The sequence below is a fragment of the Lagenorhynchus albirostris genome, chromosome 3, assembly GCF_949774975.1.
Source record: "Lagenorhynchus albirostris chromosome 3, mLagAlb1.1, whole genome shotgun sequence".
Classification (NCBI taxonomy): Eukaryota; Metazoa; Chordata; class Mammalia; order Artiodactyla; family Delphinidae; genus Lagenorhynchus; species Lagenorhynchus albirostris.
The window spans coordinates 89,108,621-89,134,410 of record NC_083097.1 but is presented as its reverse complement, the minus strand read 5'-3'; the positions used below and the strand labels follow the sequence as shown (position 1 = coordinate 89,134,410).

General features: G+C 36.1%; 1 protein-coding gene across 1 annotated transcript in view; it reads left to right on the top strand.

The window, feature by feature from the left end:
- Window positions 1-25,790, top strand: part of PJA2 (praja ring finger ubiquitin ligase 2) — an 80,225-nt gene that overhangs the window by 4,836 nt on the left and 49,599 nt on the right. The window contains exons 2-4 of the mRNA XM_060143374.1: window positions 21,576-21,693; window positions 23,011-23,211; window positions 24,677-25,727. Coding sequence (XP_059999357.1) covers window positions 21,663-21,693; window positions 23,011-23,211; window positions 24,677-25,727 — 1,283 coding nt within the window. The 5' untranslated portion in view covers window positions 21,576-21,662. The remainder of the gene's footprint in view (window positions 1-21,575; window positions 21,694-23,010; window positions 23,212-24,676; window positions 25,728-25,790) is intronic.

Below are 25,790 nucleotides of genomic sequence, written 5' to 3'. Positions count from 1 at the left end.
TGTTTCTCTTGTTTTCAGTTTGTGTGTAACCACCTCCCCTACCACCCTTTTTTTTTCCTTATTGCACTGGCTAGGCCCTCCAGTATGATGTTGAACAGGAGTGGTGAGAGCAGATATCCTTGTTTTGTTCCTGATCTTAAGAGAAAAGCTTTCAATCTTTCATTATTAAGTATACAAGGGCCTTTTATCAGGTTTTATTATATACTACATATTATTATATTAAGTATAATAATCCTTTTATCAAGTTAATGATGTCCCCATTCTGTTTCTAGACTGCTGAGAGTTTTTTAATCATGATTGGACATTGTGCTCAAATGTTTTAACTGTACTTATTGAGATGATCTTATGGTTTATCTTCTTTGGTGTGTTAATAAGATAGATTACATTGATTTATTTTCAGATGTTGAGTCAACCTTGCATTCTCTAGATATGCTTCACTTGGTTGTGATGTATTATCATTTTCATAAATTGGTGGATTAGATTTGCTAATTGTTGAGTATTTTTTGGTATCTGTGTACATGAAGAATAACTTTTTGTGTAATATTTTTGTATCAGAATAATGCTGGCCTCATAGGTTTAAAGTGTTTATTCCTCTTACATTTCCCGAAAAATCTTGGATAGGATTAGTATTATTTCATAAATGTTTGTCAGAGTTTGCAAGCTAACTCATCTGGGCCTAGTTTAATATGTTGAAAGGCTTTAAAGGATAAATTTAATTACTTTAATAGGTATAGGATGGTTAGGGTTATCTATTTTTTCTTAAAAACTTCCAGTCTTTGACTATGTGAGTGACCTACAATATGAGCTTTAGTAGTTTGTATCTTTCAATGAATTTGTCTCTTTCATCTATTAATTGCCATGAAGTTGTTTCTTTATTGTCCTTTTAATGTCTATAGCATCTATAGTGGTGTCTTTTCTTTCATTCCTGATATTGGCAATGTGTCCCCTCTTTTGTCTTTATTAGTTTGTTTCCACGTTTACCAATTTTGTTAATTTTTCCAAAGATCCAGCTTTTTATTTTATTACTCAAAAAACAAATGTTTTCAATTTCATTGATTTCTGCTCTTTACTATTCCTTCTTGTGTGCTTTGGATTTAAATCCACTCTGTTACAATTTTTTAAGGTATAAGCTTAGGCTATTGATTTGAGACCTTTCTTCTTTTCCTTCTAAGCACCACATTAGATGGTCCCACAATTTTTTTTAAAATTGTTATTTATTTATTTATTATTTTTGGCTGTGTTGGGTCTTTGTTGCTGCGCGGGGGCTCTTTCTAGTTGGGGCGAGCGGGGGCTACTCTTCTTTGTGGTGTGCAGGCTTCTCATTGCGGTGGCTTCTCTTGTTGTGGAGCACGGGCTCTAGGTGCGTGGGCTTCAGTAGTTGTGGCTTGCAGGCTCTAGAGTGCAGGTTCAGTAGTTGTGGCACATGGGCTTAGTTACTCCATGGCATGTGGTATCTTCCGGGACCAAGGCTCGAACCCGTGTCCCCTGCATTGGCAGGATTCTTAACCACTGTGCCACCAGGGAAGCCCTGGTCCCACAAAGTTTTATGTTGATATTTTCTGAGTTCTTATGTGACTTTCACAATGACCCATGGGTTGTTTAGAAATATATTGTTTAATTTCCAATTATTTGTTGATTTTGCCTAGCTCTATAATTGATTTCTATGCTTAATTTTGTTTTAGATGGAAAGCATACTTTGTATAATTTTGTTTGAATTCTTTGAAGTTTTATTACTCAGAACATGGTAAGTCTTGGTAAATGTTCCATGTGCAATTCAAAATAATGTATATTATGCTGCTTTGGGGTGGAATATTCTATAAATTCTACATTTCATATTAAAAACTAAATTATATATTTATATGAAATATTCTGTAATTGTCAGTTGACTGGTGGTGCTTGTTAGGTTTTCTATTTCCTAACTGAGGTTTTGTCTACTTGTTTTGTTGGTCACTGAGAAAAATTGAAGTCTCCAAGTATAATTGTGGATTTGTCTATTTCTCCTCTTTGTTCTAACTATTTTTGCTTCATGAATTTTGAACCTCTGTTGTGAGATGCATATATGTTTAGGATTGTTATGTCTTCTTGGTGAATGGACCCCTTTGTCATTATATAGTATCCTTCTTTGTCTCTGGTAATATTTCTTCTGCAGTCTACTTTATCTGATATTAATACTGCCACTCCATCTTTCTTTTGATTCATGTTTGCATGATTAAAAAAAACACCTTTAAAAGCATTTATTTTTAAAAAAGAAAAGCACTTTAAAGGCACACATAATATGAAAGTAAAAAGATTGGATAAATATTGTTTGCAAACACTCACCAAAAGAAGGCTGATGTGCCTATATTAATATTGTACAAAATAGACATAAAGGAAGAAGTATAAGAGATAACAGGAAAGTATCATAATAAGTAGGTCAGTTCATCAAGACGATATAATAATCCTAAGTGTGTGTTTACCTAATAACATAGCTTCTGAATATAGAAGTTAATATAATTAGCAGTAAAGATAGTATGCATTCATAGCTGGAGATTTTACATATACATTTGATGTAACTGATAGAACAATTATATAAAAATATCAGTATGGGAATAGAAAATTTGAATGACATGATTAATCAACTTGATATAATTGACATTCATAGAACATATTATCTAAAGACTGAAGACTATACTTTTTTTTTTCAAGTGCACTTGGGACATTTGCCAAAATATTCTGGTCCTTGAAGTATGATCAAATTTCACAGAATTGAAATTATACAGTACATGTTTTCTGATCACTGTGGAATTAATTACAACTCAGGAACAGAAAATAACTATCAAGGCTCCAAATGTTTGAAGATTAATCAAGACATTTCTAAATAGCCCATGAATCAAAATGAAGTCACGATGGAAATTAGAAAATATTTTGATCTGAAAAACAACAGAAGTATTACATCAGAGCTTGTGGAGTGTAACTGAAGCAGTGCTTTGAGAGGACTTTATTGCTTTATACAGGCACGCTTCATTTTTATTGTGCTTTGTTTCATTGCACTTCACAGATACTGTGTTTCTCTACAAACTGAGGTTTACGGCAACCCTGCAATGAGCAAGTTTATCGGTGCCATTTGTCCAACAGCATTTTCTCACTGATAGTTAGCACTTTTTTGACAGTAAAATACTTTTTTTTTTCTTTACGGTATGCAGGCCTCTCACTGTTGTGGCCTCTCCCGTTGCGGAGCAGAGGCTCCAGACGCGCAGGCTCAGCGGCCATGGCTCACGGGCCCAGCCGCTCCGCGACATGTGGGATCCTCCCGGACCGGGGCACGAACCCGTGTCCCCTGCATCGGCAGGCGGACTGTCAACCACTGCGCCACCAGGGAAGCCTCAGTAAAATACTTTTTAATTAAGTTGTGTCCATTGGGTTTTTTTTTAACCACAATGCTATTACATGCTTAATAGACTACACTATAGCAAAAATGTAACTTTTATACACACTGTGAAACCAAAAAAAAATTTACTTCCTTTGTTGCACTGTTCACTTTATTTTGGTGGTTTGAAACTGAACCCACAATATCTCTGAGGTATGCCTGTATGCATATATTAGTAAGGAAGAAAAGTTCAAAATCAGTGGTGTAAGCTCACAACTGAAGGGAGCAACAAATTAAACCCAAAGAAAGCAGAAAGAAGGAAGTAGTAAATATAAAAGTAGAAATCAATGAAACAGAAAAATTTACAGTTTGTTGAGAAGACTTTTAAAAAATAATAAGCCTGTAGTGACTGATCAAGAAAAAATTGGGGGACAACAGACAATACCAATACTAAGAATGAAAAACTGAAGCATCACTACAAATTGTATAGATATTAAATTGTTAAGGAAAATTATGAACAATTTTATATTAGTACATATTTGCTAACTTGAATGAAAGGTCATAATCTTTGAAAAACAAATTGAATTTATTAAAAACTTTTCCATCAAGAAAACCCCAGGCCCAGATGGCTTCACTGGTAAACCTCTCAAACATTTAAGTAAGATATAATGGTAATTTTACACAGACTTTTTCGAGAACTGAAAAAGAAAACATTTCCCTGAACATTTTATGATTTTTGCATGATCTTGGTAGGAAAAACCTAACAAGAACATGAGAAAAAAGAGGTAATTACAGGCCAATAATTCTCAAGAACATAGATACAGAGATAATCCAGTGATATGTAAAAAAGATATCACAGATTTGTTCCAGGAATACAAGGTTCGTTTGTTGTTTTACAATTAATCAATGTAGTCCATCTCTTTAACAGTGTAGAAGACTCATACGATCATCTCTGTAGATAGAGAAATCATTTGACAAAAGTCACCATCTGTCGTGTTAAAAAATCCTCATCAAATTAGGAATAGAAGAAAATACTGTTAATTTTCTGGAGTATCAACAACAACAACAAAAACCCTACAGCTAATATCATACTCAATGAAAAACCTTGTTTCATGTCCCATATCTTTTTTTTTCTATTTAACATTATGCTGGAATTCTAACCAGTGCCCTCAGGATAAAAAAAGTTAATTTTAAAAAATGGAAAAAAAATTTTTTTTTGCGGTACGCGGGCCTCTCACTTTTGTGGCCTCTCCCGTTGCGGAGCACAGGCTCCGGATGCGCAGGCTCAGCGGCCATGGCTCATGGGCCCAGCCACTCCGCGGCATGTGGGATCTTCCCGGACCGGGGCACGAACCCATGTCTCCTGCATTGGCAGGCGGACTCTCAACCACTGCGCCACCAGGGAAGCCCTAAAAATTGGAAAAAAATTTTAAAAGTGTTTACCAGCAAAGTTTTAGAATAAGTGAATTTAGCAAGGTGACTGGATACAAGGACAACATGCAAAAATTAACTGTAAGTTGTGTGTTAGCAACCAAAAAGTATGAAATAAAATTAGAAAAGTACATTTAGAATAGCATCAAAATATGTAAGATACCTAAGGATAAATATAATAAAAACTTGGGCAAAACTTCTACACTGAAAAATATAAAACAGTGCTGAGACATTTTAAAATACTTAAATAAGTGGAGAAATATTCCATCTTTATATGGTAGGAACTCAATATTGTTAAAATGTCAATTACCCCAGGTTGAGCTATAGGTTCAATAAAATTTCAATTAAAATCCCAGAATTTAAAAATTTTAATCAAATGGATTCCAAAATTTATATCAAAATGTAAATGTCTCAAGACTTGCTATAAAGTTACAGTAATTAAGACAGTGTTATATTAGAACCAGGTTGACAAAAAGACCAATGGAAGAATATGAGTGTCTAGAAATAGACCTTCACATATGTCGTTTCTTGGTTTATGACAAAAGCTCCACTGAAGTTAAGAAAACATTTACTTTTAATAGTGTTAGATAAATTGGATATTGGATATTTGGGAATAAATGAACCTTGATTTTTACTTGATACTATATTCAAAAGCTCATTTGAGTTGGATCATAGAACTAAATGTAAACGCTAAAATTATCAAGATTCTAGAAGAAAACCTAGAAGTATATCTTCATCACCGTGGGGTAGGCAAAAAATTTTTAAATAGAACATAAAATTGATAAATTAGACTACAATCAGTTACAAATTTCTATTCATGAAGACATCATTAAAGAAAAGAGGCAAGCCACAGACTGCAAGAATATACTCACATTAAGTAAATCTGGTGAAAGACTTGTATCCAGAAAAATATAAGTAACTCTTAAAAATCAAAAAGAAAAAGGCAAACAACACACATTAAAAAATATGCAAAAAAGCAGGCAGGTCTTCACAAAAGAAGTTATCCAAAAGGCCAATGTGCATAGGTAAAGGTGCTCTACATCAGTGGTCCCCAACCTTTTTGGCACCAGGGACTGGTTTCGTGGAAGACAGTTTTTCCATGGACCGGCAAGGGGGGATGGTTCAGGCGGTAATGCGAGCAGTGGGGAGAGATGGGGAGTGGCAGATGAAGCTTCCCTCTCCCGCCGCTCATCTCCTTCTGTGCGGCCTGGTTCCTAACAGGCTGCGGACTGGTAGTGGTCTGCGGCCCGGGGTTTGAGGATCCCTCCTCTACATTATTACTCATCAGGGAAATGTCACAATGAGGCACCATCACACCCCTGTCAGAATGGCTGAAATTAGAGACTGACAATATCAAGTGTTGCCAAGGATGTGAAACAATATCAAGTGTTGCCAAGGGTATGAAACAACTGATACTCTTTTTTTTTTTGCGGTACGCGGGTCTCTCACTGTTGTGGCCTCTCCCGTTGCAGAGCACAGGCTCCGCGGCCATGGCTCACGGGCCTAGCTGCTCTGCGGCATGTGGGATCTTCCCGGACCGGGGCACGAACCCGTGTCCCCTGCATCGGCAGGCGGACTCCCAACCACTGCGCCACCAGGGAAGCCCACAGCTGATACTCTTATATATTGCTGGTGGGAATGTCAGGTTGTTTCAGCCACTTTACAAAGCTGTCAGTATGTGTTATAGCTAAACATAGCTGTGGACTGTGATCCAGTAATTTCAGGTCAGATGTACCCAAGAAAGGTAAACAAAACAAAACAAAACATGTACAAGGATGTTCATAACGTGAATGAATCCCAGAAACATTGTGTCAAGCAAAAGTAGACAGACACAAAAGAGTTCATGATGTATGATTCCACTTGTATGAAGTTTAAAATAGGAAAAACTAAACTGAGGTAATAGAGGTCAGGAGAGTGGTTGCCTTTGGTTCGTGAGGAGTCAGTGTCTTGGAAGGAGAGAGAGAGAGAACCCTCTGAAGTGATGGTATATGATTTACATCTTGACATAGGTGGTAGTTTTTCAGATATATACCTATGTAAAAATTCATTGAATTGTAATGTGTACTTGAGTTTTATACTTTATTATATGTAAACAATTCTTCAACAAATGATTGCAGAGAAAAGGAAAATAATTTAAGTTTTTATCATGAAAAGTTCCAAACAAATTTCAGTAGAGTACAAGGAGCCCCCACGTACATATCATCTTGCTTCAACATTTTGCCATGCTTGTTTCTGTATCTCCCCAACCGCCATTCACATATGTTCCTTTTTTTTTGTTTTTTTGGTAGTGCTCACATCTAAATGTCTATCACAGATACATTAATTTATTCTGAGCATATTTTGTGTTTTTTAACATCAGATGAAATTTGCTGCCTTTTCATATGCATAACTTTTTATTTTCCTTATTTCCTGTACCCTTGTTTTTTCTTTTCCTGGCTCACTGACATGAAAATAAATCTCTGCAGCTTTTTTTTTTAAATTGAAGTATAGTTGATTTACAGTGTTGTGTTAGTTCTCTGCAGCTTTTTTATTCTGAGCTGACTGACTTGCACATCTCAAAAGAGGGTAGGTTGAGCAGCATCCTTATTTGTGACACATTTGAATCAGAGATCTTCCTATCTAAATGAGGTAAATTTGACGAATGTTCTTCATCTTGTTTTTTAATGAATTGATACTATATTTTTTCATCTTACTTTTCTTTTGTTAATCTTTTTCCCCCTTAGCCAATTACGCTTCCAGTAAAACACAGAAAATATTGTTCTAGTGTGTTGGGTGTATGCTCATTCAAGTCTTTCTTCAAGGATTGCTGTTGATAGTCTTTAAAAAAAACAGTATTTTGTTAACACTTTTTTTTTTAACAGAATGAGAAGTTTATAAACACTTGGTGAGATAGAGGGTTTACCAGAACAGAATTTGAAAATACAGTTTTTTACCTACTTAAATATAACATTTTTGGATTATTTGTTTCTGATTATGTATATTTTATGTTTGAGTTATGTTTTGTAGTGTAATTTTCACTGTACCAATGCTGAGTTTACTGTTCCTCTTTTACAGTGGTTTACAAAAAAGTTTTCAGAGAAGAGTAGTAGTTAATCAAGTATAGCCTTCTATCAGGTTACCTCTTGTAACTAGGGATAGCAAACCCATTTCATCTTAGAAGTTTAACAGTTGTACCTGAAATTTTCTCTCTGATTTAGGTATTATCATTTCTACAGCTGCTCCTTGCAGAATTTGCCAGTCATAGCCTGGAACTTTGCTTGTGTAGCAGCTTGTAACTTTCAAGTCTTGTGGTTGATAATAGATTACTTGATTTACTGAATGTGTCCAGTTGCTTACAGTGATATATGGGAGTAATGTCACCTCAGTCCTTATTTATTGTTTACTAGTTAGATGTACTGAATATTTTGCAGTTGTATATATGTATAAGCAACTATTTGTGCTTGTGGATAGAAGACATGAAAAATCTAGAGATACATTAAAAATAATATGTAAGCGTGAAACAGAATCAAGTGCAAGCTTACATTGTTCAAAATGGATACTTTATTAATCTCCTGGGATATTTACTTTGCCTTAGCAGCTGAAAGTGGAACGATGAGATAATGTTAGGAAGCTGTGTTTCAATGTAATTGGTTCCAACATATATGAAACAGCTTTCTAGTGGCATTTGTCAGAGTTTGTCATAAACTCATTTTGTCATGAAGTGTTGATTTCTGAATATATAGCTCAAGTGTGGTAATAATTACAAAATTTTGTATGACTAAAGAACTATCTTACTAAAAGGAAATGCAGGCTAGATAATTATAAAAGTTTGTTTTAAGAGGAATCTTAAGAAACATTTCTAGGGCACTTTGGAAGCATATATGTAAAGCTAAATATGGGAGAATATAAAATAAATATTCCAGTGGGCTTGGAAGAGTAATCAAGACTTCCCTCTTCAAATAGTTGGATCAAATTGTATTTGTTTCTGAACTAACTTTTTGTTTTGTTCTGTTTTTTATATAACAGTATCTGAGTTTTAGGTGTCCAACATTCTGATTCAACATCTGTGTTCATTACAAAGTGATCATTACCAAAAGTCTAGTTACCATTCATTACCATATATTCTTGGTGGGAATGTAAATTGGTGCAGCCACTATGGAAAACAATATGGAGGTCCCTCAAAAAATTAAAAATAGAACTATCATCTCATCCAGAAATTCCACTTATGGGTATTTATTTGAAGAAAATGAAAACACCAACTTGAAAAGATATATGCACCCCATGTTCACTGAAGCATCATTTACAACAGCCAAGATATGGGAACAGCCTAAGTGCCCATCCGTGGATAAATAGATAAAGAAGGTGGGGTGTGTGTGTGTGTGTGTGTGTGTGTGTGTGTGTGTGTGTATGTATATAATGGGATATTAGCCATTAAAAAGAATGAAATCTTGGTATTGTGACAATATGGGTGGACCTTGAGGGCATTTTGCTAAGAAATCAAACAGAGAAAGACGAATACCATGTGATCTCACATGTGGAATCTTAAAAAACAAAAAAACCCAAACTCATACATACAGAGAACAGATTGGTAGTTGCCAGAGGTGGGGGTTAGGAGCAGGCAAAATGGATGAAGGGGGTCAGAAAGTGCAAATTTCCAGTTATAAAATATGTAAGTCATGGGCATGTAATGTACAGCATGTTGACTAATAGTTAATAGTACTATGTGGCATATTTGCAAGTTGCTAAGAGAGTAGATTTCAAAAGTTCTTTTCACAAGAAAAAATTTCATAACTCTGTATAGTAACAGATATTAACTAGACTTGTGATTATTTCACAATATATATAAATATTGAATAATTATGTTGTACACCTAATACAATGTTATATGTCATTAACACCCCCCCCCTTTTTTTTTTTTTCCAAGTGAGTTTTTTCTGGCTCCCAGCAAATGGATCACAGTGGTATAGATACAGGCTTTCAGTTGAAACTTTTCCTCTGGAAGTTCAACTGATTTCTCTCTTTCTGCCTAAAACTTCATTTAAATTATTTAGATGTAAATTCTAAAAGTAAGTGTTCCTGATCCAGTAGCTTTTCAATGAGTATCTACTAGGTGATAGGTGGAGTGTAAGTGCTAAGTAGCAGTTCTGACACTGTCAACAAGCAAAAGACCAGTATAATTCATTTTGGTACTGTTATCCCTAACATGGCATTTTCCAAGCTGAGAATAACTAGACCTTTTAAAGGGAGAAAATGTACTTTCATGAGATGGTATTAGAAAATCTTCATTCTGGTGATAGGTGGAAATATAAGAAAATTCAGAATCTAAGTACATGTAATTGAAATTGCTTGTATTTATCTAATACAGGATAATTTGTTATGCAGCAATAGACCTAGCAGCTCAGAACATTTATTATCTCATAGTTTCTATGGGTCAGAAATTTAGGAGCAGCCTGGCTGGGTAGTTTTGGATCAAGGTCTCATGAGGCTACAATCAAGATGTAGGCTATGACTGCAGTCATCTGAAGCCTTGACTGGGGCTGGAGGATCTGCATCCTAGGTGGTTCATTCACATGGCTATTGCCAAAGACCTCAGTTTCTTCTGACTTTTGGCAGAAACTGCCAGTTCCTCATCATGTGGACCTTTCCATAGGACTGCTTGAGTGATCTTATGGTGTAGCACCTGGCTTCTCCCAGAGAGAGTGAGCCAAGAGAGAGTAAGGAGGAAGCCACAATGTCTTCTGTGCCTGAATCTTGTACATCACACACTTACTTCTATCATTTTATCTTCATTAGAAAAAAGTCACTAATTATAGCCTACACTTAAAGGGAACAAATTAGGCTCTGCTTTTTGAAGGGAGAAGTATCAAAGAATTTGTGGACATATTATAAAACCAGCACATTATTCTAACAGAGGTATGGTGATGTTACTGAAGTGAGTGGGCTACATTGCAAAAATAATAATAATAAAAAATGTATAAGTTTTAAGTATTATACAAGCTGGTCTGTTAGTTGACTACTCAGTGGTGTAGGAGAACTATGATTCTGAAGGCAGTTCAAGGTGTAGGCTTAGTATGTATCAACTTCAGTGTATATTGTGTTCATTTAGATATATGAACATTTATTATTCTGTTTGCTTAAGTCTTTTGCTTTATTACTATTTTATTTAATTTATTTTTTTAACATTTATTAAAGTATAGTTGCTTTACAATGGTGTGTTAGTTTCTGCTGTACAACAGAGTGAATCAGCTATATGTATACATATATCCCCATATCCCCTCCCTCTTGCGTCTCCCTCCCACCCTCCCTATCCCACCTCTCTAGGTGGTCACAAAGCACCCAGCTGATCTCCCTGTGCTATGTGGCTGCTTCCCACTAGCTATCTGTTTTACATTTGGTAGTGTATGTATGTCCATGCCACTCTCTCCCTTCATTCCAGCTTACCCTTCCCCGCCCTGTGTCCTTAAGTCCATTCTCTACATCTGCGTCTTTATTCCTGTCCTGCCCCTAGGTTCTTCAGAACCACTTTTGTTTTTAGATTCCATATACATGTGTTAGCATACGGTATTTTTTTTTCTCTTTCTAACTTGCTTCACTCTGTATGACAGACTCTAGGTCCATCCACCTCACTACAGATAACTCAATTTCGCTTCTTTTAATGGCTGAGTAATATTCCCTTGTATGTATGTTCCACATCTTCTTTATCCATTCATCTGTCGATGGACACTTAGGTTGCTTCCATGTCCTGGCTATTGTAAATAGTGCTGCAATGAACAATGTGGTACATGACTCTTTTTGCATTATCGTCTTCGCAGGGTATATGCCTAGTAGTGGGATTACTGGGTCATATGGTAGTTTTTTTTATTTTTAGATTTTAAGGAACCTCCATACTGTTCTCCATAGTGCCTGTATCAATTTACATTCCCACCAAAAGTGTAGGAGGGTTCCCTTTTCTCCACACCCTCTCCAGCATTTATTGTTTGTAGATTTTTTAATGATGGCCATTCTGACCGGTGTGAGGTAATACCTCATTGTAGTTTTAATTTGCATTTCTCTAATGATTAGTGATGTTGACCATCCTTTCATATGTTTGTTGGCAATCTGTATATCTTCTTTGGAGAAATGTCTATTTAGGTCTTCTGCCCATTTTTACATTGGGTTGTTTTTTTTTTTTTTTTTTGATGTTGAGCTGCATGAGCTGCTTGTATATTTTGAAGATTGATCCTTTGTCAGTTGCTTCATTTGCAAATATTTTCTCCCATTCTGAGGGTTGTCTTTCATCTTGTTTATGGTTTCCTTTGCTGTGCAAAAGTTTTTAAGTTTCATTAGGTCCCATTTGTTTATTTTTGTTTTTATTTCCATTTCTCTAGGAGGTGGGTCAAAAAGGATCTTGCTGTGATTTATGTAATAGAGTGTTGTGCCTGTGTTTTCCTCTAAGAGTTTGATAGTGTCTGGTCTTACATTTTGGTCTTTAATCCATTTTGAGTTTATTTTTGTGTATGGTGTTAGTGAATGTTCTAATTTCATTCTTTTACATGTAGCTGTCCAGTTTTCCCAGCACCACTTATTGAAGAGGCTGTCTTATCTCCATTGTATATGCTTGCCTCCTTCATCGAAAATAAGGTGACCATATGTGCGTGGGTTTATCTCTGGTCTTTTCATCCTGTTCCATTGATCTATATTTCTGTTTTTTTGCCAGTACCGTACTGTATTTATTACTGTAGCTTTGTAGTATAGTTTGAAGTCAGGAAGCCACATTCCTCCAGCTCCATTTTTCTTTCTCATGATTGCTTTGGCTATTCAGGGTCTTTTGTGTTTCCATACAAAGTGTGAAATTTTTTGTTCTAGTTCTCTGAAAAATGCCATTGGTACTTTGATAGGGATTGCATTGAATCTGTAGATTGCTTTCGGTAGTATAGTCATTGTCACAATGTTGATTCTTTCAATCCAAGAACACAGTATATCTCTCCATCTGTTTGTATCATCTTTAATTTCTTTCATCAGTGTCTTACAGTTTTCTGCATACAGGTCTTTTGTCTCCTTAGGTAGGTTTATTCCTAGGTATTTTATTCTTTTTGTTGCAATGGTGAATGGGAGTGTTTCCTTAATTTCTCTTCCAGATTTTTCATCATTAGTATATAGGAATGCAAGAGATTTCTGTGCATTAATTTGGTATTCTGCTACTTTACCAAATTCATTGATTAGCTCTAGTAGTTTTCTGGTTGCATCTTTAGGATTCTCTATGTTTAGTATCATGACATAAGCAAACAGTGAGAGCTTTACTTCTTTTCTGATCTGGATTCCTTTTATTTCTTTTTCTTCTCTGATTGCTGTGGCTGAAACTTCCAAAACTATGTTGAATAATAGTGGTGAGAGTGGGCATCCTTGTCTTGTTACTGATCTTAGAGGAAATCATTTCAGTTTTCACCATTGAGGACTATGTTGTCTGTGGGTTTGTCATATATGACCTTTATTATGTTGAGTTAGGTTCCCTCTATGCCCAGTTTCTGGAGAGTTTTTTATCATAAATGGGTGTTGAATTTTGTCGAAAGCTTTTTCTGCATCTACTGAGATTTTCATATGGTTTTTATCCTTCAATTTGTTAATATGGTGTATCACATTGATTTGCAAATATTGAAGAATCCTTGCATTCCTGGGATAAACCCCACTTGATCATGGTGTATGATCCTTTTAATGTGATGTTGGATTCTGTTTGCTAGTATTTGGTTGAGGATTTTTGCATCTGTGTTCATCAGTCATATTGTCCTGTAGTTTGAGAAGGATAGGTGTTAGCTCTTCTCTAAATGTTTGATAGAATTTGCCTGTGAAACCGTCTGGTCCTGGGCTTCTGTTTGTTTGAAGATTTTTTTTTTTTTTTTTTTGTGGTACGCGGGCCTCTCACTGTTGTGGCCTCTCCCGTTGCGGAGCACAGGCTCCGGACACGCAGGCTCAGCGGCCATGGCTCACAGGCCCAGCCGCTCCGCGGCATGTGGGATCTTCCCGGACCGGGGCATGAACTTGTGTCCCCTGCATCGGCAGGCGGACTCTCAACCACTGCGCCACCAGGGAAGCCCTGTTTGAAGATTTTTAATCACCGTTTCAATTTTAGTGCTTGTGATTGGTCTGTTTATATTTTCTATTTCTTCCTGGTTCAGTCTTGGAAGGCTGTACTTTTGTAAGAATTTGTCCATTTCTTCCATATTGTCCATCTTATTGGCATACAGTTGCTTGTAGTAATCTCTCATGATCCTTTGTATTTCTGCAGTGTCAGTTGTTACTTCTCCTTTTTCATTTCTAATTCTATTGATTTGAGTCTTCTCCATTTTTTTTGTTTGTTTGTTTGTTTTTGCTGTATGCGGGCCTCTCACTGTTGTGGCCTCTCCCGTTGCGGAACACAGGCTCCGGACGCACAGGCTCAGCAGCCATGGCTCACGGGCCCAGCTGCCCCGCGGCATGTGGGATCTTCCCAAACCGGGGCACGAACCAGTGTTGCCTGCACCGGCAGGCGGAACCTCAACCACTGTGCCACCAGGGAAGCCCTCCCTTTTTTTCTTGCTGAGTCTGGCTAATGGTTTATCAACTTTGTTTATCATCTCAAAGAACCAGCTTTTAGTTTTATTGATCTTTGCTATCATTTCCTACATTTCTTTTTCATTTATTTCTGATCTGATCTTTATGATTTCTTTCTTTCGGCTAACGTTGGGTTTTTTTTTTTTTTTCTTCTTTCTCTAATTGCTTTAGGTGTAAGGTTAGGTTGTTTATTTGAGATGTTTCTTGTTTCTTGAGGTAGGATCGTATTGCTGTAAACTTCCCTTTTAGAACTGCTTTTGCTGCATCCCATGTTTTGGGTCATCGTGTTTCTAGGTATTGTTTGATTTCCTCTCTGATTTCTTTGGTGATCTTTTGGTTATTTAGTAGCATATTGTTTAGCCTCCATGTGTTTGTATTTTTTACAGTTTTTTTTCCCTGTAATTGATATCTAGTCTCATAGTGTTGTGGTTGGAAAGGATACTTGATATGATTTCAGTTTTCTTAAATTTACCAAGGCTTGATTTGTGACCGAAGATATAATCTATCCTGGAGAATATTCCATGAACATTTGAGGAGAAAGTGTATTCTGTTGTTTCTGAGTGGAATGTCCCATAAATATCAATTAAGTCCATCTTGTTTAATGTGTCATTTAAAGCTTGTGTTTCCTTATTTTTTTTCATTTTGGATGATCTGTCCATTGGTGAAAGTGGGGTGGTAAAGTCCCCTACTATTATTGTGTTACCATTGATTTCCCCTTTTATGGCTTTTAGCATTTGCCTTATGTATTGAGGTGCTCCTATGTTGGTTGCATAAATATTTAAATTGTTATATCGTCTTCTTGGATTGATCCCTTGATCATTATGTACTGTCCTTCTTTGTCTCTTGTAATAGTCTTTATTTTAAAGTCTATTTTGTCTGATAAGAGCATTGCTTCTCCAGCTTTTTTTGATTTCCATTTGCATGGAATATTTTTTTCCTTCCTCTCACTTTCAGTCTGTGTGTGTCCCTAGGTCTGAAGTGGGTCTCTTGTAGACAGCATATATACAGGTCTTGTTTTTGTATCCATTCAGCCCCTCTTTGTCTTTTGATTGGAGCATTTAATCCATTTACATTTCAGGTAATTATCAATATGTATGTTTCTGTTGCCATTTTCTTAATTGTTTTGGGTTTGTTATTGTAGACCTTTTCCTTCTCTTGTGTTTCCTGCCTTGAGAAGTTCCTTTAGTATTTGCTGTAAAGCTTTTTTGTTGGTGCTGAATTCTCTTAGCTTTTGCTTGTCTGTAAAGGTTGTAATTTCTCCATCAAATCTGAATGAGATCTTTGCTGGGTAGAGTAATCTTTGTTGTAGGCTTTTCCCTTTCATCACTTTAAATATGTCCTGCCACTCCTTTCTGGCTTGCAGAGTTTCTGCTGATAGATAAGCTGTTAACCTTATGGGGATTCTCTTGTATGTTATTTGTTGCCTTCCCCTTGCTGCTTTCAATATTTTTTCTCTTTGTATTAATTTTTTTATAGTTTACATAATATGTGTCTTGGCGTGTTTCTTCTTGGATTTATCCTTTATGGGACTCTGCGTTTCCTGGACTTGACTATTTCCTCTCCCATGTTAGGGAAGTTTTCAACTATAATCTCTTCAAATATTTTGTCAGTCCCTTTCTTTTTCTCTTCTTCTTCGGGACCCCTAAAATTCGAATGTTGATGTGTTTAATGTTGTCCCAGAGGTCTCTGAGACTGTCCTCAATTTTTTTCATTTTTTTTTCTTTATTCTGCTCTGCAGTAGTTATTTCCACTATTTTATCTTCCAGGTCACTTACCCGTTTTTCTGCCTCAGTTATTCTGCTGTTGATTCCTTTTAGAGAATTTTTAATTTCATTTATTGTGTTGTTCATCATTGTTTGTTTGCTCTTTAGTTCTTCCATGTCCTTGTTAAACGGTTCTTGTATTTTCTTCTATTTCCAAGATTTTGGATCATCTTTACTATCATTATTCTGAATTCTCTTTCACGTAGACTGCTTATCTCCTCTTCATTTGTTTGGTCTGGTTGGTTTTTACCTTGCTCCTTCATCTGCTGTGTATTTCTCTGTCTTCTTCTTTTGCTTACCTTACTTTGTTTGGGGTCTCCTTTTTGCAGGCTGCAGGTTCATAGTTCCCATTGTTTTTGGTATCTGCCCCCAGTGGGTAAGGCTGGTTCAGTGCGTTATGTAGGCTTCCTAGTGGAGGGGACTGGTGCCTGTGTTCTGTTGAATGAGGCTGGATCTTTTCTTTCTGGTGGGCAGGGCTGCGTCAGGTGGTGTGTTTTGGGGTGTCCGTGAACTTATGATTTTAGGCAGCCTCTCTGCTAATGGGTGGGGCTGTGTTCCTGTCTGGCTTGCTGGTTGTTTGGCATGGGTGTCTTGCACTGGAGCTTGCTGGTCATTGAGTGGAGCTGGGTCTTAGCATTGAGTCGGGGATCTCTGGGAGAGCTATCGCGGATTGATATTACGTGGGGCCCGGAGGTTTCTGGTGGTCCCGTGTTCTGAACTCAGCTCTCCCACCTCAGAGGCTGATGCCTGACACCCGGCTGGAACACCAAGACCCTGTCAACCAGATGGCCAGGTACATGGGGGAGTTTCTTGCCTTTTGGGAGGTCTGAGGTCTTCTGCCAGCGTTTAGTAGGTGTTCTGTAGGAGTTGTTCCACATGTAGATGTATGTTTTATGTATTTGTGGGGGGGAGGGTGATCTCCACGTCTTAACTCCTCTACCATCTTGAAGGTCCTCTTTTATTACTATTTTAGATTTTTAGTTTTCTGAATTAGTTCTACTACCACTAGCTTTCATTTAATGTGTGTAAGTATAAGTGTTGGAGTTAGTATATAAGTATTCCCAACTCTTCGTCTCTTTTCATTATATTTTCATATTTCCATCAGAGAAAGGAGCACAGAATTGCCATTCATTCATTCATTCATCCCTTTTTTCACAACTGTTTAAATTCATATCTTGTTAGAGAATGTAAAGACACAGTGCATTTAATAGACATAATGCACTTAAAGCAAGGTCTTTATCTTTAAATTCACCACAGTCTTTCAATTCTGCTGTGGGAAGTGTACACCCCATACCCATGCTTTTCCTTGTATTCTTTTGAAGGTTGTTTCCATTGCCTATCTAGAGCTGCTGGTGTACTATACTAGTTAAAATTATAAATGATGCTATCTAGGTAAAAAGCTGGAAGATCTAGAATTAATACTTCCCTGATTAACTCCTTTAATTCTTAGCAGCATATTTATGGAGTTTTTTTGGGTTTTTTTTTTTTGGTTATTGTTTTTGCTTTTATAATTAGGAAGACGTATATGAAGATTCCACAGCATTTGAGATGAATAATCGTCACAAGTAGAGAGGAATCATATGTTACTTATTAGGTGAATAGTACTAGCAAAGGAAACGTTTCTTTAGAGAAGACTCAGAAACCAAATGTTCCCAATAAACTTTAGATACAAATTTGGCACTGATGAATTAATCATTTTAATCTTGACACACAGCTAGGTCTTTATTCTTTATTATTTATCCTCTCCTCCCTGTTTTGCTTTGTTTTCTCTTTTATAATTCAGAGATAGGAACGAGTTACATTTGTCTACATAGCTGGCCTCAGATAAAATAGAGATAATTAGTGTCTACAGAGAGATTCTAGTCTACATTTTATTCGTAAGACAAGAGCCACTATTGAAAATGATGATGATGATGATAGAAGAAGAAGGGAATAAGAAAGTGCAAGAAATTTCAAAAATTATTATAGAGAATGTTGGAAGGCTGGAATTTAAAGCAGATGAAAGCTACCATTCCGTAAACTGAAAATGAGAAAGAAAAGTTTAGAGACAAAGGATTAAACTGCGTGGGCCAAATACAGTGAAAATAGGAAGGAAAAGAAAAAGGACATCTTTGAGACAATCTAATGAAAGCCTTTAAATTAAAGCAGCCCTACTAGGGCTATGGAGTAGAAATTTTTTACATGGTCTAAGAAAGTCCTTGCGAAATTATAGAATACTGTTTATTAAGAGAAAATCCTAATTATTCCGAAGAGAAAAATTGGTTTACCTACAAAAGGATGAGAAATAAACTGGCAGAACAGTTTCTTAACAGCAACATGGGATGCTTAGAAAACATTGCCTTTTAGAGTTTGTAAAAAATGATTTTGTTTTGACCTATATCCAAAGTGTAAGGGAAAGATGAAAATATTTTGACATGCAAAGACTCAGTGTTTACCTCCTTAAATAAAATTCCTGAAACAATTACTTGAAGATCTTCTAGTAAAGACAAAACAAACAAATGCACACCCCGTCCCAAAACAAACACAAGAAAGGAAAACATGGGTTTCAAATCAGGGGACCTAACTCAGAAGTACCATCAAAAGTTAGCACAGAAGTAGTTGGATTTTGAAAACAAGTAGACTAAATTTATATCAGGATGTTGGAGGGCTCCAAAAATAATCTTTTAGAAGGAAGTGGATTCATGTTGAAGAAAACTATGATTAAGAAACAGAGCGATTTTCATGATTTTGTACTCTTAACAGCACTCTCTCTTAACAGCACATTCTGCAGGCATTTATACCCACTGTTCTACCAAAGGTGCCCCGTGTCAGGAACTCCAGTAATCTTCCATGTTGCTAAGTCTAGTGGTCAGTTATAGATCCTTGTCATACTTTACCTTTTAGCAGCATTGGCACAGTGGATCAATTCTTTGGTCTAAAGCCCTGTCTTCATTTGACATCCACACTCCTGGATTTTTTCTTTTCTCTCACAAGCCCCTCTCATTGGTCGGTTTTCCTGATACTTCTTTTTCCCTGGCCTCTTAATTTTGGATCATCTCAGGGTTCAGCCCATGAACTTCTTTCCTTCTCCAAGCCTACTTAGACATCTTGTCCAAGTTCAAGCCCTTTTGAATATTGTCCATATCCTGATAACTCCCAAATTATACTGGCAGTTCAGAATTGTCCAGTGAACTCCAGCATCCTATTTAACATTTCTACTTGAATATCTAATAGATATCTCAAATTTAGCACATCCAGAACTAAACTCAAGATACTTTCTCCAAACCTATGTCTTCCACAGATTTTCCTGTCAGTTAATGTCAACTCTGTTTTTCTAGTTGCCCAGGCTATAAAACTTAGAGTCAGCCTCAAATCCTTACCTTCTTTCATAACCTACATCAGAAAACTTTGTTGGCTCTACTTTCACAATATAGACAGAATCTGACCATTTCTCACCACCTGTTTTTACTCTGGTCCAAACCACTGTCAGTATATCTCTTGACAATATCTCTTGTCAGTATTTCCATAGCTTTCTAGCCAGTCTTCCTGCCTTTGACCTTGTTCCCCTTCATCTGAACACAGTAGCCAGGACTTCCCTGGTGGCGCAGTAGTTGAGAGTCCGCCTGCCGATGCAGGGGACACGGGTTCGTGCCCCGGTCCGGGAAGATCCCACATGCCGCAGAGCGGCTGGGCCTGTGAGCCATGGTCGCTGAGCCCGCGCGTCCGGAGCCTGTGCTCTGCAAGGGGAGAGGCCACAACAGTGGGAGGCCCACGTACCAAAAAAATAAATAAATAAAAAAATAAACACAGTAGCCAGAGTGTTCCTTTTAAAACAGAAGTTCTCTTCTCAGAACTGTTTGGTGGTTTTCCCTCTCACTCAAAATAAAACCTACATTTCTTCTATTATCCTGTAAAGACCTATGTTGTTTGTTCCACCTTACTCCCTTCTCCCTAATTAACTTTCTGACCTCATCTGTTACTTTCTCTCGTCCTCATTCCATCCCAGACTTCTTGCTAAGGTAAATTCTGGAAATTCTTACTTCAGGATCTTCTTTTTATTCTGCTGAGAATGTTCTTTCCCTAGGTTTACACGTGGCTCCCTCCTCACAGGTGTTTGCTCAAATGATTCCTTCTCAGTGAGGCCTTCCCTAACCACACTACTTTAAACTGCACACCCTTAGGAGCTCTTTATTCTCTGCTCTGTTTTGCTCCATAGTATTTATTGTCTAACATATCTTTATTTTTTACTGATTTGTTTAATGTCTATACCCCATACTGCAGTTTTAGGAGGGCAGGAATATTTATCTATTTTGTTCATTGTTATATTCTCAGCACTGAAAATAGTGCCTGGAATATTGCCTTATTTCAAAGAAAAGACTTTGGGTAAAATACTCATGAACTTAAATCCATGGCCGACCTTTGAGTCTGCATGTATTATTATACTGTGAATCTGTAGATTCAAGTTAATTGACATTATTTTTCTTACTATTAAAACAATATTAATCAGAGCTTGTGTTTTTGCCAGTATGGTAGAATTATTTTCTTGATATTCCTTTACCCTTTAGCTATTGTTAACCATCTGACTTGATTTAGCTATATTAGAACATTACTGTACAACCTATTGCTGAATTTATAATTTATATGGGAGGATATGTGTACTTTTATGTATGTTAATTTATAGCTATACATGGCTAGATAGATATATACAGTTAAACTAATTTTCAGAAGTATCATCTTGTAACAGCTTTAAGTTGGTGGTAGGCAGTTTAGCAATAGCTCGTTTTTAAGTAATTAAAGTATTTAATTAAAAAGCTAAGCTCTTGACAAACTTTAAAAAAAGGCACAGGTTGCAACTTTTAAAATAGTAAATAAATGGATTAACTTCAAAACAGATGAAGTCATTTTATACTTTGCATGGTAAATTTTAGTTCTTCTAATTTAGAATGGGTTTTTCTTTGGGATTAAAATATCTGAATGATCAATTGACTATTATTATAAAGAACAAGTGTATCATTTTTATACACGTTAATTATTAATTGTCATAAGCCACTATATATTTTTAAAATGTACCACTATACATTTTTAAAATGAAGTTTGTATTCTTAGGGTTAACTTCTTTTAACAATGCCAGGGCTAAAGGAACTTAGTGTTTGATGGAGAAGCAGATAGTGTGTAGTAGACCCCCAAACAGTTTGGTCACATACCCCAATCAACACTTTTCCCAATATATTTGCTTATTTCCTTATAAATTATTTGTGTGTTATTATCATTGTCAATCTTAAGGATGATACATACTTAAGGCAAGGTTTTTCAAGAGGAGATCTAAATCTCTTTCAAATAGCCATCTTCATAGTTTTGAGGTTTTTTGATTGACTTGTCAGATCCAATTGTGTTTTTCTCTGTTATTATGGGCTAGCTAAGAACTTCACTAGGAGAAGTAGTATTAGTTTTGCTATTTTTGTTTTGTGCTGTATTATTACTATTTTGTTTAATCCATGGTTTCTTTGTAGGAATCTCCTGCAGCTTATCCATTGTGTGAGTAAAAACTAAATCACATCCATAATTCCACTGAACTGGGCACACAAAAACTGCCATATATGTCACAGTATACTGAAAAGGAGCCAGCAGGTAAGCAAGGTGTCTCTGTCAGTTCCTCTACATTGAGAACTTCATATTTTTCCTTCCAGATTCCTTGAGTACCATACGTGATGTGTGATCATTGTCTTACTTAAGGCCAGTTTCAATCCATGTATTGAATATTTATAAAGCTTAATTTCTAATTTTTGATACAAAAATGAGTATAAATAGAAACTCATATTTTCTTTCCATACCGCCTTGGCATCTATTGTGCTTTCCACTTTGGAGACTGTTCTTTTGGAGGTGTTGTTAAGGGTACTGGTCTGGAGTCATAATATTGGATTATTGGACAAGTTTCTTAAATAATTCATTTTAACCCTAGTTTTTTATTCTTTAAAATAAAATACAGTATCCACCTCAACAGGTTTGTGAGGGGATGAAGTAACAATGTAACACTTGGTATCATATATTATAATGTTATAAATACAGTTTTTTGTGCTTAAAAGCAATTATATTTCTTATTCTAATGCAATAAAACAAAAATGTGTAACTTTTTCATTTATTGACTATTCCGTATACTGTGAGAAAATATTTTGTTTAGTTCCTGCATAATATATGTAAAACTCAATGGACTAAGCAAACTTTTACTATATGTATATATGAGATAATGTCCTACTCAATAAAAGATGCTACTGTTGCTACTATATATCCCTCAGGCATCGAACTTAGTATTCGAGTTGTTCAAATGTTGATGGCTTTTTCTTTTCATACATACCATATGTATACCATTGGTAGTTTTGAAGAGTTTGACTTGGCTCACCACTGTTTTCTTTTGGAGAGTTTTACCTGACCCTGATCTTTGGGATATATTTTATTGTGGTCCCGTTAGTTCTTTATAATAGTACAGATACCATTTAAAGAAATTACTTGTTACCTTTGACTGGAATTTATTCACTTTTAATGTAATTGAAACCATCATATCATGTACGTGTGAATAATTCACTCAACGAATATGTATTGAGCACTTATACATAAGGTCCTTTGATAACTTGGAGAATCATTCTCCCATCCTTAAGGAGCTTTTACAGTATAGTAATTTGGCAAGTGGAAAAAAATTGGGGTAAGTAACATTATAAAAATCTGAAATACCTTAAAGGAGCCAAACTTTAAGATATTTGGGGGATAAGGGGGTCACATAACTCTCATAATGTAGTATTTCATGTTTTCTTTTCAGGTATGTTTTATATTGCTAGTAAGGGGCATTCGATGTTCAGTAGCATATGATTTGGCAATATATGTTGAAACATTACCCCAAATGTCAGAATAAGTCATTGCTGTGTCTCTTTTATTTTTAACTTTGTTTTTCAGCAATGGATCAAGAATCCAGCAAGGCGGCCTGGCCCAAACCAGCAGGAGGATATCAGACAATCACAGGCAGGCGATATGGCAGAAGACATGCATATGTCAGTTTCAAACCATGTATGACCAGGCATGAAAGAAGCTTAGGTAGGGCTGGTGATGACTATGAAGTGTTGGAACTAGATGATGTTCCAAAAGAAAATTCCTCAGGTATGCAACATGGGATTATTTAAAAGCTATTAATAACCATGTAAGAATTGATCTTGTAATATTTGAAATAGTGAGTGGGTTTTATGTGTGTCTCTGAGTATAAATGCTATACATTTCCTATCAAGAAATTCATTTCAAAATTTTCTATTAACTTAATAGTGTATACGTTTAAACATAGAAAAAGATAGAATATGGCCAATCAATAACTACATTGTCATGGCAGTGATTACATGTTGTCACATCCTTCAGCCAGAGGAATTCTTCATCTTTCAATCCAAAAAAATTTTTAATGTGAACTGAGTATATTTTTCCCTGCATATTACATTTAAATAGCTTTTTGTTTTATTTGTATCTCAATAATTTAGCTTGGTTAAGTTGATTCTTTTAGAATCATATAAAATATAAATGTCAAGTAATACATAGTTATTTAATTAAAATTTCCTAATTATTCATTAGTTTGAAAACGTATTTTGCAGGTATCCATGTACTATAACTACACATTTTTGGACTGGAATGTCATCTTCCTCTTGTCCTGAGCAAACTTGATAATTCTAGGTTTTTTTTTTACTGTCATTTATATACAAGAATCTGAATTATTACCTAAGGTCCTTCTGTTAAAGCAGCCTTTTTGTGATATGATAAGACTTCCCTTCAGTTATTTATAAATTTTTGTTCCAACAGGTCTTAGCATCTTCATTTTTTGTTATTACATTAGTGATGGTAAAAGATAGTCATGTTTAAAGTAATTTGTGGAGTAGATAGGATTTTACTCTTGTCTCAGAATTCTGACAAACTATGACAAAGAGAATCAACACATTGCCTCTTTTGTTGTTTTTCACTGATAGCTGTAACATAGTTAAAGTTAACTCATTGTAGGTATATTTTAACAATTCATTTTGGGGATAGAAATGTAATATTATGTATCTAGGGACTGAGATATAATCTTCTGAATTGACATAAAACACAATAGAGTCTCATTTCTGTTAGATCTGTATATAGCCTGTTCTTATATTTATTATAACCACCTTTTAAAATATCTACATGTAAAAAAAAAATCTGCATGTAATAAAGTAATTTAAGTCTGAATTGCACAGTCCAACAACTGGGAGGGCAGATTGGTTACCCTGTGACTTCACTTATGCCTCTCATTGTTAATCTCTTATTAGCCTCTCTTTTAAATGTCTTTTACAGAATGTTTTAGGTATTAGGATTTAGGTGAAAAACCTACAGAAGACATCTGAGGGAGAGGATATTAAGAGGCTACACAGTGGCATAAATGAACTCATAGGGTAACCAGTCCGCCCTCCCAGTTAAGTTAGGGAGCCTATAAGCACCTGTCAGAGAAATTCACTCATATTCTCAAATAAGTAATAATTGGTATGATTTCTAGTTAAAGAGTCATTATTAAATAAAACATTATCTAAATTAATCCCTCTAAATATGTTTTCTTTTGTTCCCTATGAAGGTTCCAGTCCATTGGATCAAGTTCATTCTTCTTTACCCAATGACCCTTTATTTGAAAAAACTGAAGCAGAAATTCCCATTTGTGATACAGCATTGAATCAAACCATTGAGAGCAGTCCATCCTTTGCTGCAGTACATCATAGCGAGGAAGGCAGGGAGACCTTAGGAAGCAGTACGGATCTTCACAATCATTCTGAGGGAGAATATACTTCAGAAGTTTGTAATGCTTCAAGTGTTCAAAATGGAATTACATTGGTTCATACTGACTCTTATGATCCAGATGGCAGACATGGAGAGGATAATGACAGTCATCAGCTCTCTGCAGACGTTGTGGAAGGTGGTAGATATCAGGAAGCATTGGGCAATACAGTGTTTGAGTTGGAAAATGGAGAGGTAGAGGCATACACTGGTCTTTCACCGACAGTTCCCTCTTTTAACTGTGAATTAAGAGATGAGTTTGAAGAGGTAGATTCAGCACCTTTAGTGAAAAGTTCAACTGGTGATACTGAGTTTGTCAATCAGAACAATCAGGAATTTCAGAGGTCCTCTTCTGAAGATGAAGTGGTTAGAAAGAAACAACAAAATAATACTAGCCAGGAGAGACAAAGAGAAAATTCAGTTGAAGATTCAGCCTGTGCTCCCAGGCATATTTGCAGTGAGCAAAATACCAGTGATAGGGGCAAAAACCAGGGAAGTTCTCCTGAACAGGTAGTGAGGCCCAAAGTTAGGAAACTGATAAGTTCAAGCCAGGTGGACCAAGAAACAGGTTTTAATAGGCATGAGGCTAAACAAAGAAGTGTTCAGAGGTGGAGAGAGGCTTTGGAAGTTGAGGAAAATGGCTCAGATGACCTCTTAATAAAATGTGATGACTATGATGGAGAACATGATTGTATGTTCTTGGATCTGCCTTTCGCAAGAGTTACACAGAGAGAAACAGAAGATAACCAAATAACACCAGAAAATGGAGCCACAGGAAGGCAAGAAGTTGTGGATAACACGTTTTGGAATGGCTGTGGAGATTATTACCAACTGTATGACAAAGATGAAGATAGGTAAGGTTTCGTGCTGTGCTTTGTGAGATGGTTTAGTGAGCAAAGTGGTTTATTTCTAGTACC